The following is a 15,943-nucleotide window of genomic DNA, read 5'->3' on the forward strand; positions in this document are numbered from 1 at the left end:
TTGCAATGGGGAAGAGGAAGACGAGGAGCAACTCCGGAGGGGGGGAGGTCTTGCCAGTGGGTCTCTGCTGAGGCCTGGTCCTTTGGGAGGTGCCCTACTGAGCCCCACCTTGACACTGGCCTGGCCTACATGCAAAGCAGCGCTGGACAAAAGCCAGGATGATGATGATGATTTACCACAGAGCAGCACCTCTCCCAAGCCCTAAATTACTTTCCCCACCACCATCCGCCGCTATCCTTAATATTAACTTTCCTCAATATTAACTAGCTCTTTAAGTGCTGAGACCGGGTGTTCCCTATTGTAAGGGCTTTGCGGCCCACGCGCTCCTCTCTCGTTTCCTCTGATCGTGGAAGGCTCGTCCTCTATTTAGGACTGGGACTTGGCGACGCTAGTCGGGATCCCCTGAGCAGGGCGGCTCAGAACTCACAGGCCGGGGAACCTCTTGGACGCTCCGACGGGGCTCTCGGCCGGCTGCTGATAAGCCGCGGGCCCCGGGCTCAGCGTCTCCGGCTGGGTTTCACGGCTGGTTCTGGACTTGAAGCAGGACACCAGCACCGCAGGCGACTGCCGTATCAGGGAATCGTTGATTTGGTAATGACCTGCCATTTAGAAAGGGAAACAGAAACGTGGGAAGGCCGGCAGCAAAATGGACCTCGCTGTTTGACGTTCTAGTTGCAATGGAATGAAATGGGCGTTTGAGAGCCTGTTATGTAGAACAAGGGCGGGGAACCGTCAGGCCCGGGTCCCAATTTGGCCCTTCGGGGTTTGGGCCTCAACACCCTCCCCTAACCTACACACACACACACACTTTGCTCTGACCACTGGTCGTTTGGGAATTTCCCAGCTTTTGTGCAGGCCGTATGACATTTTAAGCTACAATATGGTGGCATTTTGGCCCCGCCCACAAGAGCATCTCTGGAATGGACATTTGACCTCTGGGACTGAAAGAGGTTCAACACCCCTGGCTTAGAACAACCTCTCCCAATCTGGCGTCCTCCAGGTGTGTTGGACTACAACTCCCATCATCCCAGCCAGCATGGGGCCATACCAGCTGCATTATGAGAGTTGTGGCCCAACCCATCGAGAGGGCACCAGGTCGGGTGAGGCTGAAGTAGAACAAGGCAAAAGAATGGAATGTGGTTCAGGGTCATGGGAGGCATGTGATCATCCAGCGATGGAAGGCAGGGAGCCTCTCCATCCTCCCACCCTGTGGATTTTGCTAGGTGGGCTTTTGAGCCTGTGTAGTGATGGTGCTTCGGAGGCGGAGGGAAGGAGGCTGGGAGAGGCTCAGGATAAAGCATATCCTGGCCTCCCAAGGCCTCTCCCCACCCATCAGAAGACACCCCCCTTTCCTCCTCTTCCGAGGTTGCTTTTATGACCTCAGAGTGCAGACGGCGCCATTCTTTCTGCGGCAGCTGCGAAGGGGCAGGGGAGGGAGTCAGATCCCCGCTCCCCCTTCCAAGGTCGGGGTGCTAATTCCAACCTCAGACAGGGAACTCCCAACAATCCTACGGTCCTTTTAACACTCGCCCAAGGACCAGACTAACTCTCTTAGACTATGGGAGGCTGCTGAATATTCTGGGCAGGAGAAAGAGAGAGTAGGCAAGCTGTCTTTTGCAGAGAGCGGCTTTGGGTTTCTAATAGCTTGGTTGCCCATAGTGAATTAAGAATTGCTTCCAGGCTACCTGGTAGGAAAATATTTGTAAAGTAGAAGAAATTTGGGGCTCCCCCCCCGCTTCCAGGTCGCAAATATTTTTGTGTGTGTAAGCAGGGTGGCCACTTATATATCAACAACAAAACAAAAAAAAGCGGGGGACAAAGGCACAGATTTGCATAAAATTAGCACTTGCTCATTTATAGGGATAGGTGCTACATTTAGAAACAGTTACTATAATTTCAATAGAACTGCAACCCATCGCTTGCCATGAGTGACCAGGTGACCGGTGAGGCTGCCTGCTCCATCTGCTATCCAGGTGCTTGGTGGGGATGGGCAGCTTCAAGGCCCTGATCTGCTTTCCCTTCTTATGATTCTACATCAGGGGAAAACCGCGCTGCCTTATCGGGGCTGCTCCTTTGCATGATTGTGATGGGCTTCATTGCACAGGCGGAAGTGGGGCGACCATGTGGTTTGAATTGCCAGCCAGCGGTTTGTAATTGAAAACTCTCCCTCCTTTTGGTTCTCATAATCTTGAATGGAACAGCACCATCTAGTGGCTATTTTATAGCACGACTTTAGACACTGGGAAAACCCGTGCTATTTCAAAAGAACCAGAATATCTCAGGGTTTTGTTAGTGCGAGATTTCTGAAGGAGCGGGAGACATCCTGGAAGTTGATGACATCATCTAAAGGACCCGCAAACTTATCACTGGAGTAGAGAGGCTCTTAATCTTTAAACCAGACTTGGACAGAACATCCCTTCAAATGGAAGATCCCTTTGAACAGAGGCGCGTCCTCTGTAATGTAGGGCACATGGGCACCCTCTGTATCAGCCTAGCTTATACACCTGCAGGGGAGTGGGAATGAAACCCTTTCTTTGCATTCTACATCTGATTTCTCGCACATCTTTGGGAGCTACAAAAAGAAGAGTTATTTGGAAAGGGCAAAGTATTGAGATCCGCTTCCTTACACGGAGAAGGCACGTGCTGCTTGTTGTTGAGTGATATCTCTCGTTTAGTTCTGGACGAGAACACCGACTTGGCACCAGTGTTGTGGCTTTGCTTGCCGAAGTCTGCTGAGACCTGGGAATGAAAATACTGTAAGTGTTTTTTAAAAAAACCAGACTTTTGCAGTGGTGGTCACTTCAACTTTAAAGATAAATAAGGGTGCAGTCCTATCTTTAGACCGGGGGGGGGGGGGAGTCCTACAACTCCCAGCATGCCCTAGCCAGAAAAGACCTATAACTCTCAGCCTGCCGCAGCATTTTTTCTGGCTGGGGCAAGCTGGGAGTTGTAGGTCTTTTTTGTTGGATGAAGAATGCTGGGAGGTGAAGGATTTTTTTTTCTGTGTAAACATGCTTTGGATCACCCTCCCAAATCAGATATTAAATCTGCCTAGTTCTAATGCAAAAGCATTTGCTACATGGTCACCCAGCATGAAAGATTGCAGAACATGAGCCAAACTTAGCTGGCGGAAGAACACTGTTGTTGTAAAATACATTTCAGGCCTCCCCACCCCCACCCCCCAGCCTACTACGTGATTTCCCAGGAGCTGGCTTCAGACAATCCACCCCGAGGACCTGGTCCTTGGACACAACTAGGTAAAAATATCTCCTGTACAGCCCATTTTAAAACCGGCTATTCCACCGTTTTGTGTAAGTACAAAATTGGGCGTGGAGGATGGGTCAGAAGCTAGCGTTTTGAGAAACTCAGCATTTTGTTTTCTAAAGCATGTTTCTAGTCCTTATGACTATACCAATGGGTGTGAAAGTGGTTGGGCAACGCTCCATGAACTCAGGCTTTTCGTTGTGGTTCTTTCCTTTCCCGTCTATGCAGCCCTGTACGTTGGTGAGTGCAAACTGGCTGTATATTACATTAAGGCAGGGATGGGGAAATGGTGGCCTTCTAGGCGTTGTTGGAATAAAACTCCCATCATCCCAAACCAATGTCCATGCTGGCTGCTGTTGATGGGAGTTGGAGTCCAACAACATCTAGAGGGCCAAAGTTGCTCCACCCCTGTGTAAAGGGCTCACTGTCCTACCCTAAGGCTGCCATCCTATGCTCACTTACCTGGGAGTAGCTCCAGACGAAGTCAATAAAGCTTACTTCTGAGTAGACATGCATAGGGTTGCACTGTAAGTGACTTGCGCATGACATAACCAAGGGAAGGGTGAAACCTGTCGGTTCTGCTCTACAATGAATCCTTTTTTGAAAACTGAATTATGGTTTCTTAATTCATGAACGACTCGGTTCTGCTCTATAATGAATACTTTTTTGAAAACTGAATTATGGTTTCTTAATTCATGAAATTAAGCAATGCATCATTCATATGAATCACACGTAGGTCCTTGCACACCATAGGTATCTCGGGAACATGGGGAACCCAAAGCAAGGTTGGGCAGCTTGAGGCCCTCCAGATGTTTTGGCCTACAACTCCCATAATCCCTTGTCATTGGCTATGCTGGATGGAGCTGATGGGAGTTGTAGGCCCAAAAACATCTGGAGGGGCATAATTTGCCCAACCGTGACCTCAAGGCTCTGAATCACCCTTCCCTGACCTGGCATCCTCCAGATGGTTTGGACTACAACTCCACAGAAGGCCTAACTATTAGCTATGTTATCTGGGGGTGATGGAAGTTGTAGTGCAACACATCTGGAGGGCACCGGGTTGAGGGAGATGAATCTAGAGCCTAGGTTCTAGGATTGAGAGTCTGCTAGACTGTATAGCCGGCCAATGACCTTGATAACACTCACCAGCATAGAGACACCATGAAGCAAGTCTGACCAGTCCCAGACTGGTCTAAAACAGAGCCAGGGATCCACACCACCAAAATAGCCAGCCAGCGACATCTAGGATTCCCAATTTTTAATCTATTCCCTAAACTTCCTGTAAGCATAGTGATAATATTTGGGTATCCTTCTTTAGAATATTACTTCATTTTACTTCCAATCCTTCTCCCAACTTGCAATTTATTTATTTTAACTAAGGCTGATTTATTTTAACTAAGGCTTAACCTAGCAGTCCTAAAATTCACCTGTTGCCTCTTTCCCTCTCTCTTTTTAACTGCAGACTTTACCTGAGTTGGGATTGCAAACCTGGGCCCTTCGTTTCTTCCCGCTACGTCTCCCTTGCCTGTAGCCGTACATTCTTGAGCCTGTCTTCCTTTTAAATGGACCGTTGGCTCCTCCAAAAGTTAGGCATTATCTCCGAGACTAAATCATGGGTTAGTGATTAACTCAAGAAGATTCTTCCCAGAAGAAATCCTATTTATAATATTAAACATAACCTATTTTTTTTTTATTACTGGGGTGTGGATGACAGATGGTAATAATGTCCTGAGAAGCAGGGAATGACTCTGGGCGAAGGAGCGAGAAAGAGACATAGACATGTGCTCAGGGTTAACTCCCTTTCCTTGAGGGTCCTAACAATGAAGAGGTGGTTCTGCCGGACAGCTGCCTAAGATAGGGTGACCATATGGAAAGGAGGACAGGGCTCCTATGTATAGAAAAGGGAATTTCAGTGAACTTCCCTCTTCATCACAACAGTTAAAGCTGCAGGAGCCCTGCCCGCTTTTGTATCTGGTCACTCTAGGCAGGGCTCCTGCAGCTTTAACTGTTGTGATGAAGAGGGAGTTTCTCCAGGAGCTGCCTGCCTACAAATGACACCTGCTGAAATTCCCTTTTCTATGCAACTGTTAAAGATACAGAAGCCCCGTCCTCCTTTCCATGTGGTCACCCTAGCCTAAGAGGTTTGCCAGGTGCAGCATGAACATGGCATCATCACAGCAGCTTTGAAATGGTACAAGGACAAGGTTCTAATCTAATGTGCTTCTTGGCATCCTTCTTTCACATCAGTGGGGGACGTCTCTTGGATGAGGCAATGAATCAAGGCCGCCATCAAGGGGAGGCATGGTTGGGCAGCGGCCGAGGGCCCACAGCTGAGATGGGCCCACTGACAAGAGGCCCTTTGGGCTCTCTCTCTCTCTCTCTCTCCAATCTTGTAGCTTTGCTTTTCCTCTTCCTTCATCTTGGGGGCTGTCTAAACGCTTGGAAAGCCCCGGGATGGCGTGGCGGCGATTATAGGCCGCCGTTGCAATCACACACCAGGCCGGGACTTTCCGCCGAAGCTGCGGAGAAAAAACGTTGAGGACTTACCCTGACTTTTTTCTCCGAAAAAAGTCAGAGCGTCATCAGGCGAGCATTTTATCGCATGCTCATTACCGGCCACTCACGGATTTCCGCGGGTCCTTTTCGCGCCACGACTCCTGTTCCTTCTGCTCGTTTTTCCGTCACCAAAAAATACCCGGAAAATCCAATTATATTTGCTCCACCCCTGTGTAAAGGGCTCACTGTGGTACCCTAAGGTTGCCATCCTATGCTCACTTACCTGGGAGTAGCTCCAGATGAAGTCAATGAAGCTTAGGGAGACATGCAGTTGCACTGTAAGTGATTTGCGCATGACATACCCAAGGGAAGGGCGAAACTTGTCGGTTCTGCTCTACAATGAATCCTTTTTTGAAAACTGAATTATGGTTTCTTAATTCATGAACGTTTTCCCGTCACCAAAAATAGACCCGGAAAACGTGCCGCCATTTCCTGCTGTGCGCAGAAGCACCGGGATAAATACTCCCATTATAAGCTTCATCCCACGTACCTGCTTCCCTCGGATTATCCCCATAGCACTAAGCTTTCGCGGTTGTTGTTGTTTTTGCTACTGGGCGACAGCGATCCTTTGCATACCAGGAAGTGAGTTTAAGGGGGGAATGTAAAAAATCATTAAAAAATCAACGGATGATCCAATTCAATTAAAATTTGGTATGCTTAAAGCTCTCCCTAATACCTATTACTGTGCCAATTTTGGTGTCTTTATCTTTAAAGCTTACGCAGATGTAAGCATTTCTTTAAAATCCTGCTCCTGCACCCCAGCGGCGGCTTGGAAGATACGCTGAAAATGTAGGGGCTAAATAGGGCGAATCTTTTTGTTTTATTGTACAATTAAGGCAGGATGCATGGGAGCACTTCACAATCAAAGCAGATTATAAGGTGGAAAACTTTTGAGTCCTTTGCATGCAATTCGCAGTGATTGCACAGTATAACACTGGTGTGATAAAGCTCTGAATGGGCCACCTGGGGGGAATCCGCACGTCGTTCTGAGATCGCTTCTAAGCGACCCCAGTGCGGCGTGAAAGCGATCGTGTACCTGGCCTTTGGAAGAGCCGACAAAGAGACATCCTTCCCGCCACCCCCCGCAGACCTCTTCACCGGCTGGGACGGAGAGCTCGGGGGAAGAAGGCAGGGTGGAGAGCTTCTTCCCCTCTCAACCCCGCCTTCTTCAGCCGAGCTCTCCTCGCCGGTGCGGATTCCCCCCTGGTCCTTGCTTGCTGCTTCTTTCTTCCCTGTGTGAAGAAAGAAGAAGCTGCTCGTCCCTACTGTGGCCAGGGTGGTGGTGGTGAGTTGATTAGCCTGCTTATGGGATGGGGGATCATCAGTTATTTAAAAAATAAGCAACTGTGAGTAGGTTATTAACCCGTCATGGGCTGTCGTGATGTCCGAACTCAGCCTGTGTGTGTGTGGTATGGGGAGTGAGTGGGAGGAGGCTGGGGAAATAATAAGAGGTTGCTAAGGGAGAGAGGAAAAGTCAGCTTTTGGGCTTCTCCAAAGATCCTCAAATTAGTTGGGGCATAATGCACCCCAAATGAAGCACTTTCAAGCCACATTGTGTTTAAGCAGTTAATGAGACTTCAAACATTTCTTTACGCTCTTTTGTTCAATGAAAAGGGTGAGCTGATTGCACTCAGGGACAATAAAACAGGAAAAACAAGTGAAATCTAAAATCCACCTCCCATTTATAATTTTTAAGCCACTGCAGCTCTCTGTTTTGCATTTCCCTGTGCAGGTTCTTCATCTGGGGCTTGTTTGGACCGTCTGGGGTTTGCGCAGTTTTTGCTTGTGAAAAAACAAATCCCCCTCTGCCCCGGTCGCGATGAATGAATATTTTCAATGCAAATAGTGTATGAATGAACGTAATCAATGAGAGAAACGTCAGTTGCTCAGGGAGGAACAGCAAAGACTCTCCAACTGTTTCCCTCCACCACCACCACCACCACCCACCCACCCTTCTTGCTAACATTCTGAATTTGAGAGACTGCCTTTCATCTCTCTCTCTGGCTTTCTTTCCCTGCTGCTTTAGGCCATCTTACATTATATTGGTTGGGGCCTGGGGTGGATCTCTTGGAAATCTTCCTGGCGATTGGCTGCTGAAACATGCTGGAATAGCCCAGGCTAAAGTCTCGCTTGGACTGCAGAGCAGGCGGGAGCTTGTAGGCATTTGCGGCCGGATAGCTGGGGATCCTCTGGCGGGCGATACGGGTATCCTGGGAAGGAAGGGAAAGGAGGCTTGTTTACACGGTTGGGCCTTGGCGATCGTCAGGGAAAGAGCCTTCCTCGTATCCATCTCTGATTTGTCTACCTCAGAGCTGCCAAATTTCTTTCAGCCTAATGGCGGAATTCAATTTCTGAAATGCCCCACATTCCCATGGTGGGCAAGGCCAAAAGGGTTGGGGTCGATATGCCCAAAATACGAGCATACTAAGGCTGCAATCCTATGCTGATGTTCGTAAGCCTCCGAACTCAGTGGGAGCAGTGGAGCCATCTTTGCTTCCATGATTCTCCTGCTCTACGCTTTGGCTAGATGGGCTATTTTCTCTGTCTTTTTTTTTTTTTTTTTTGCCCATCTAGCTTTTTTTGGGTGCATCCAAATGGAAGGGAAGGAAGCAGAGGAGGCCTCAGGATCTGTCATGTCACAGCTTCCCCAAGCCTTCCCCTCCTTATACCCCATTTAACCCCTGTCCAAGGTCGCAGCTGGTGTGATTCTCTATGCACTGGCTGCAAGGAGAACAGATTCTTGGCTCTGATATTGGAGCGCTGTCTCTGACCTCATATCCAGGCATCTGAAAATCCTTTGCTCCATCCCAGCCAATATGCTGCCTAGAAGCCCTAAGATTGCTCCCTAAAGCTCTTACTGCCAGTAATCACTCCTTAGGAGAGAGATTTCAACCTTTTAAAATGGGGGGGGGGCATGCAAAAGGTGGGAAACCACTAAACGGTTGGACTGGGACTTGGGAGATCTGGGTTCTAGTCCCTACTCAGCCATAAAGCTCACTGGGTGACTTTGGGCCAGTCACAGACTCTCAGCCCAGCCTACCTCACAGGGTTATTGTGAGAATCAAATGAAGAGGACGGCCACCATGTAAACCATCTTTGGTTCCTTCCAAGATGAAGAAAGGTGGGATGTAAAGGCGGTAGTAGAAATAAATAAATAAATAAATAAATAAAACCCATCTTCCACTGCCAATGCTATTTTCTCCTATTCTCCCTTCCATTTCAATTGCAATGCAGGGAGGGGATCCAAGAGGAATTCTTCGTGCTGAGCTGCCTGTTTCTTGAGTTGCTCTTGAACTGCTTGGGGGCTTTGGGCACTCCCCGGACACAGGTTGGCTACACCCATTCACTACCCGCCTGCCACTTCAGAAAGGATTTGCCACCCAGTTAGGACCGGCTCCGATGCTCATATTTGAAGCGGTAAAACCATCACCACCTGATTTATCGCATCATTTTCATGCAGTGACTGTTTACTTCTATGAGTGTGCCCTGCATGGTGAGAGATGCTATTTACCATGCCAGGGTCAAAGCCTGAACAGTTTGTCTCCAGGATGACAGCTCCAGGAGCTGTCACCACATTCATAAGAATATCTGCCATGTGAATACAAAACCTCTCGAAATTCAGCAAGCTGGTACGCTGGATTAGCTCAGAGTGTGAGTTACAAGCTTGGAAGTCCCTGGTTTAAATCTGATCTCAGTCCCCCCACTCGGCCCAGATACCATATGTGGATTGTAATACTGGTCTGCATTACAAGGTTGCTGCAAAGCTTGCTGAGATAATCATCTGACCTGAAATCTCAGCCGAGTAAGAATCTCTCACCCACCTACACACTCCTGCTTTCCCCTCAAAGTAGGATTGCCAACAAGACTCTGAGACTTTGAAGTTAGCGCTTGGGAGCTTAAAAGTGGCACTTGGTGGACAAGAGGGCGGATTGTGGCTCTGTATTTCCCGATGTCTTTCCAAAGTATATTGATTATGCATTATTGGGATCTACCTCTTCACCACTCTCTTCTGCAGATACTGAAACTGAGGAAAGGAGATACAGGAGAAGGCCTGAGGGGAGGGGGGCAGCGGCTGTAGAAATAGCCTGCCTTTGACTTCTAACTCCTCCATCTGAGATTTAACTCTTTGTCCTGGGGATGCTGAGAACCCCTGGAGGACTGGAAACCCAAGGTCACAAAGAGGAGAAAGTAGCGAGTGAACAAGGCCGTACTGTATTCATTTAAACACGGTGTCCTCTTTGCTCCCTCACCTCTTCTAATAGGTGATGACCTCATGGTGTCAGAGAGCTAGAGTGGCTAGCCTCTATTTGAAGGGCTATCCTATACAATTCCAGTTTAAAGACAGAGAGCCATCGCAACGGTTGCTCATTCACAGGTAGCACCTAGACAGCAGACTGAACAAGCAGGCACACCCACCTCACCTGGCCCTGTCTATATGATGGCGGGGGCGCAGCTGCATTGACACTCCTTCCCAGCGTCTATATGGGAAGGAGCGCAGTTGCGCGTTTACAGGTGCCGCCGCGCCCACCCACCCGAGGCACCTGGGAGCATCTGCGCCCCCTCCTCTCTGGCAAGTGGGGTGTTCTTTAATGGGGAAAGGGTTTTTTGTTTGTTTGGCTGTAAATGTGAAGAATCGCATTTGCAGCTAACTGGGGGAAAGGAGGGGATATGTGATGCTTCGCAGCTAAAGATAAAATAATTTTAAAAAACGGGGACGGGGGGAGGGAGAGGAACGGGGCAGCCAGAGCGAGCTCAGAGGTAGGAAGAGCCAGCTGCCCTGTTCCGGCCCCCCTCCCCAGTGCTCCTGGCAGCTGACTCCATGCTGCTCCGTTCTTCTCTCCCCAGCTGCCACTGCTGGGAGCATCAGAGAGGGGGGAGGAACAGGGCAGGCAGCTCTCCTACCTCTGAGCTCGCTCTGGCTGCCCCATTCCTCTCCCCCCTTAAATTTTTTCCCCTTAAAAAGCCTCCACAGAGGCGCGGAGCCTGGCTCTAAGCTAAAAAAGTCAGGGTAAATCCCCGACTTTTTTAGCGCAGAGCTTTGGGGCTTTGCCCCTGGATCCCTTCAGAGTGGCGGCTGCGTCATGTAACTCACCTGCCACCACTCCGAAGCTACCCTGGGGTAAAGCGCCCGTGTAGATGTCCCCCTGGTCACTGTCTCCTGTATTAATAACAAATTATACATTTGCATCTAGGCCTAAAATTAGCATATTAAAATTTTATGCAAATTAATGCGCTCTTTGGGGGCTTTTCTACATGCTCAAAATACCCCATCGTGGCTGTGCAGTTGCGCCCCATCGTTTATATGATGCAGCTGCCAGTTCACAGCCCCGTTGGGCTTTTCCCAAGTGAAACTGCGCTTTTTCTAAGTTTCGCTTTACCGCGACTTTTACCATTGCTCCGATGTCCCCACTGTTGCTTATTTGTCTACCGGTGGTGGCTTCAGTTCAGGTTTAGAAAGTGGGTGTGCCATGGGTGGATCCCAGAGCAGGGTAGGCACGGGAAGGCAGAGCAAGCGGCGGGTTTGACAAGCCCAGAGGAATGGCCACCATGGCAATATGAAACTCCGGGGGAAGTAATGAAGAAATTAAATGAACTGTATCAGCGCTTCTGTATTGTTACAGGTTTCAAAGTTGCAGGGAGTTGCCCCCTACCCATCCACCCCAAAAAAGGTTTTCCAGTCCCTCCATTCCTTCTCCATTCCTGCCATCTGACAGCGGTGCAGCATTTTTTCCTGGCCGCCCAGCCCATGTTCCCTCCTGCCCTGTAAGCCTATTGACGTTACCGCACAACAGCAATGCTGTGGAGTTTTGGGGGAATAAGTGAGCAAAGCTGCATTGCGCAGACGTCCCCTTTGTCCTCTGTTTTGGTGATGCGTTTCCTCTTTTAGGTGATTTGTAAGTGGCCACTCTAAAGGCATATTGTGTTTAATGGACAGAGTACTGATTGGGGCCAGAATCTAACAGACAGTGAAGTGTGCTTAATCCCACTGATTTCATTAAAACCGCTGAAATCAATGGGTTTAAGGATGCCCAATTTTCCATTTGAAGGTGGCCTAGCTCATTTGTTACTTGCTTTTCAAATGGCACATGTGTTCTTATGTGTGTTCTTATGTCCAAGATTCCTACCATACTGAGATTTCTTTGTAAAAGGGAACAAAGGGGAAAACTCGATACAGACTGGCCTAAGATTTGCATGTGCTCATATATGTAGAGAGATGCCCATTTAGAAATAATTTCTATAATTTAAACAATTATACATCTCACTAAAGTGGAGAAGATGTGACCAGGTGATTTATGCACCCAGATGTTCATTGCTGCTGGGCAACTTCAACCGCCTTGCCAATGCAGAGAAACCTGTCTGTGGCCCTCCAGATAATGTTGCACTTCAATTCCCATCATCCCTGATCTCTGGCCATGCTGGCTGGGACTGGTGAGAGTTGGAGACCAAAAAGATGGATGGCCACATTTTCCACACCCTTGTTTAAAACAGACTCGGGCAGGACAGCCTGTCAAACGGAAGACAATTTCAAACAGAGAATGGTCCTCTGAAAAGTAGGCCACCCTAGTACTCCAGTATAGTCCTTTTCAGTAGGTATGGTTACCACATCTGCGGTTCACATTGGGGGATTTGGGCCTCTGTGAAGCCACATGGCCTGTAAAATCTACCCTCTTAGCCAAGATGGTGCATATTTAGGCTTTTGTGAATGAGCACTAACTGTGCAAATGAGTTGCACCTATTTTGATTTCTCAAAGTCAAAAGGAACAAACTCTTCCAGCCCTAAACTCATTTACCAGGAGGAAGTAAGTCCCATTCATTTTAAAAGAATTGGCTTCCGAGGCTACGCTCCAGGATGGAATCCAGGTTTAATTACAACTGTGACTGTTTGTGGGTGAATTAATATTTATCTCTCTATCACAGATATTTTCCAGACAATCATTAACTCCCCCTTATTATTACTGTAGCTCAAAAATAGCAGGAAGAACATCGCTGAAAAACTTCACTGGCAGAAAAACTGACAATGACTTCAAATACATTTTCAGAACAGGCCTCTCTTTTTATCTCACCCCTTGTTAATAAATATATATAAACCACTTTCCTTACCAAGGAAGGGAAAAAGCAGGTTCCTTTCCGGGACTGGGAGACGTTGTTGAGAAGTGCAGATTGATGAGTGACATTATAGAAGCCCGGACCTGGGTTTTCATTCTAGGAAGAACACAACACATGTTAAGGATGACGAAGTGGGATTTGCCACACAGGGCTTCTTCTGCCATTGCTTGGGAAACGGCATCAGAGAGCTGTGACTGAAGGGATTCCCAAGCCAGGTTAGTCAAGGGAGCCATTGACGGCAGAGCCACGGAGGCAGAGTTCTGGGCATGCCAGGAATTTGCAAAGGTTCCGAGAAATTGAAACAATATGGCAGCCTTCCCCAACTGAGCAGACTCCTGAAGTGCTGGACTATGGCTCCCATCATCCGCAACCACCATGGCCATTGGCCATGCTGGCTAGGCGTGACGAGAGTTGTAGTCGAACACACACACAGAGGTCACCCAATTGAAGAAGGCTGGAAAATAGTCTCCGAGGGGCCATTTTGAAGCACTTGTGTTAGATTGTAGTAATCTGAAAATTTGTTTGAATGTAATCACTCAGTTAAGTGATGGATCGCTTAAGAAGATGGTGGTTAATAAGAAGAGCCCTGCTGGATGAGACCAAGGGTCCACATCATCCATCACTCAGTTCATACTATGGCCAACCAGCTGTCAACCAGGAACCCACAAGCAGGACATGGGTGCAACAGCACCCTCCCACCCATGTTCCCTAGCAACTGGTGTATGTAGGCTTACTGCCTCCGATACTGGAGGTTGCATTTAGCCATTGGGACTAGTAGCCATCGATAGCGTTCTCCTCCAGGAATTTATCCAACCCCCTTTTAAAACTATCCAAACTGGTGGCCAACATTGCATCTTGTGGTGGTGAATTCCACAGTTGAATTATGCGCTAGTGTGAAGAAGTACTTTTATCTGTTTTGAATCTCACACTAATCAGCTTCATGGGATGACCCCGGGTTCTAGTATTATGAGAGAGAGAAATTCTCCACACCATGCATAATCTTCACACCTCTGTCGTTCTCTTTCATACAAGTGCTTCCAAATCCTTGGTGGGTAGGCCCCATGTTGGAAGAGGCATTCTCCCCTCTCTCTCCCAAACACACACACACACACACACACACACACACACACACACACACACGATGCTTCTTTCAAGATGGTGCTAGTTTTGACACATCATCACCATAAAGCAAAGGTTTTTACCCTCATGCAAACGTATGCAGATTTCTTCACTTGACTAAAACCTGTCCAATGAATTGCCCACAATTCCTTTAACTCAGGGTCACGGCCCTACCGAGGCATCCGCTGCGCACTTCGTGTTGAAGCGAGGGCATGCGTTTTCCTCCACCTGGCAGCGGAGGGCAGGCATGACATGAGCGTGACCTCATGGGCGGAGAGGCACACAATGGCCCTGTAATGTGGGTTCAGCGCTTTCACCCTCCCACTCCTTAAGCCTCTGAATGTTTTGCAGCTTTCCGTCAATTGTCACTGTACACTAAGCAGGCTCTGCTTTGCTGGACTCAGAATCAAAATAATCTCGTTTTAATGGGGGGAGTCTCATGTTGCATGGCAAAGCGGGTCCAAAACGCAGGATTAGGTTTCCCTGGTGTCTGCCGAGCCGCGTATAAAGACGTGCGGAACTCAAATCCATCGCCTGCCTAATACCACCTATACATCTGATTTGGCCCGGACGTTTTCAACGTGTGGGCAGAGTGCATTATTTCAAGGCGCCGCACCCCTCCTTGACTCAACTCTCTTTCCAGAATGGCTGTTCTTTTATTCCAGAGCCAGGGCTGGGCGGAATTTTCTATTTATAGAATGACAGAAAAGCAAGACACGCTAGCTGTCCGGGACGCCACCTTCAATCCGCAGCGGATGACAAGCCAGGCTTCATCTGAAGCTGGGCTCCTCTCCCCTGATAAGTGAGGGATGGCGGTCTGGGGTCAAGTAGGTGGTGAAGTTGGCACGCGACTTCTGGGCAGTGGTGTAGCACCGGGGCGTTTTATTAGCGGGGACGCGGTCTTCCTTAGAATCCCTTGATCCTTCAGAGTGTAGCTGCAATCCTTACAGTAACTGGGAGGAAAGGAATTTTCCAACAACCATGTATTGTTTCCAGTTCTGATGCAAAGGATTTTGAGGTGGTCCGGTGTGGGCAATTAACAGCCATTCACTTTGCAAAAGGCCTGCTCTTGGTGGAGACAAAACTGCTAGAACTGGTTTGTTGATATGGATCCACAGGGCGCTGCCTACACCTCAGGATTCGCCTTCGGAACATGGCTGGGTGGACTGTTGCAATGAGCAGAGCTGTACTTCAGAATTGGCCGCTGCACCTCTTGGTTCTGGGGCACTCAGGTCTGGAGCTAAGCAGCAAGTCGCTCAGACCTTGAAGACCAGGCCAAAGCTGGCAGTTTTATAGGACCAGGTGGGGCGCTATTGGGCTGTTGTGTCACGTGATCCCTGTTGAAGGTGCAGTTCCGAGACGTCAATTTGATCGCATGCGATGTTGGTGCCACAGTGCAGAAGAGAGGAGTTGCCCGCTTGTGGGCTTCCCAGCTGCACCTGGCTGGCCACTGGGGGGAACAGCATGCCGGTCTACATGGACCTCTTCTGTTTAGTTGAATGGATTACATTGAGCCAATTCAGCCTTCCCCAACCTGGTGCCCTCCAGATGTGTCAGGCTGCAGCTCCCATAATCCCTCAACCATAGAATCATAGAATAGTAGAGTTGGAAGGGGCCTATAAGGCCTTCGAGTCCAACCCCCTGCTCAATGCTACCAGATCTGCTGGACTACCAGTTGTAGTCCAACAGATCTGGAGAGCACCAGGTCAGGTAGGATGGTTTTGCTTATTACATATCGCTTCACGCAACCGAAAGGAACCCCAAAGTGACTAACAAAGATATAATAATACATTTTAAAAACCCACTCAATGCAATACGCAACAATTACATTTGTTAGAACAGTACACATTTACAAAAGTATCTATCTCAAACAGGAGTGGGCAACTTTTGCCCTTCC

At 48.6% G+C, this 15,943-nt stretch overlaps 1 protein-coding gene across 1 annotated transcript in view; it reads right to left on the reverse strand.

Annotated features, from left to right (window-relative positions):
* The window catches only part of STPG1 (sperm tail PG-rich repeat containing 1), a 49,349-nt gene that overhangs the window by 20,704 nt on the left and 12,702 nt on the right, over positions 1-15,943 (reverse strand). Inside the window, exons 3-6 of the mRNA XM_063140819.1 lie at positions 12,922-13,023; positions 7,857-8,030; positions 2,628-2,739; positions 428-599 (exon numbers count right to left, since the gene is read on the reverse strand). Of these exons, the coding sequence (XP_062996889.1) occupies positions 428-599; positions 2,628-2,739; positions 7,857-8,030; positions 12,922-13,023 (560 nt within the window). The remainder of the gene's footprint in view (positions 1-427; positions 600-2,627; positions 2,740-7,856; positions 8,031-12,921; positions 13,024-15,943) is intronic.

The sequence above is a fragment of the Elgaria multicarinata genome, chromosome 13 (genome assembly GCF_023053635.1).
Source record: "Elgaria multicarinata webbii isolate HBS135686 ecotype San Diego chromosome 13, rElgMul1.1.pri, whole genome shotgun sequence".
NCBI lineage: Eukaryota > Metazoa > Chordata > Lepidosauria > Squamata > Anguidae > Elgaria > Elgaria multicarinata.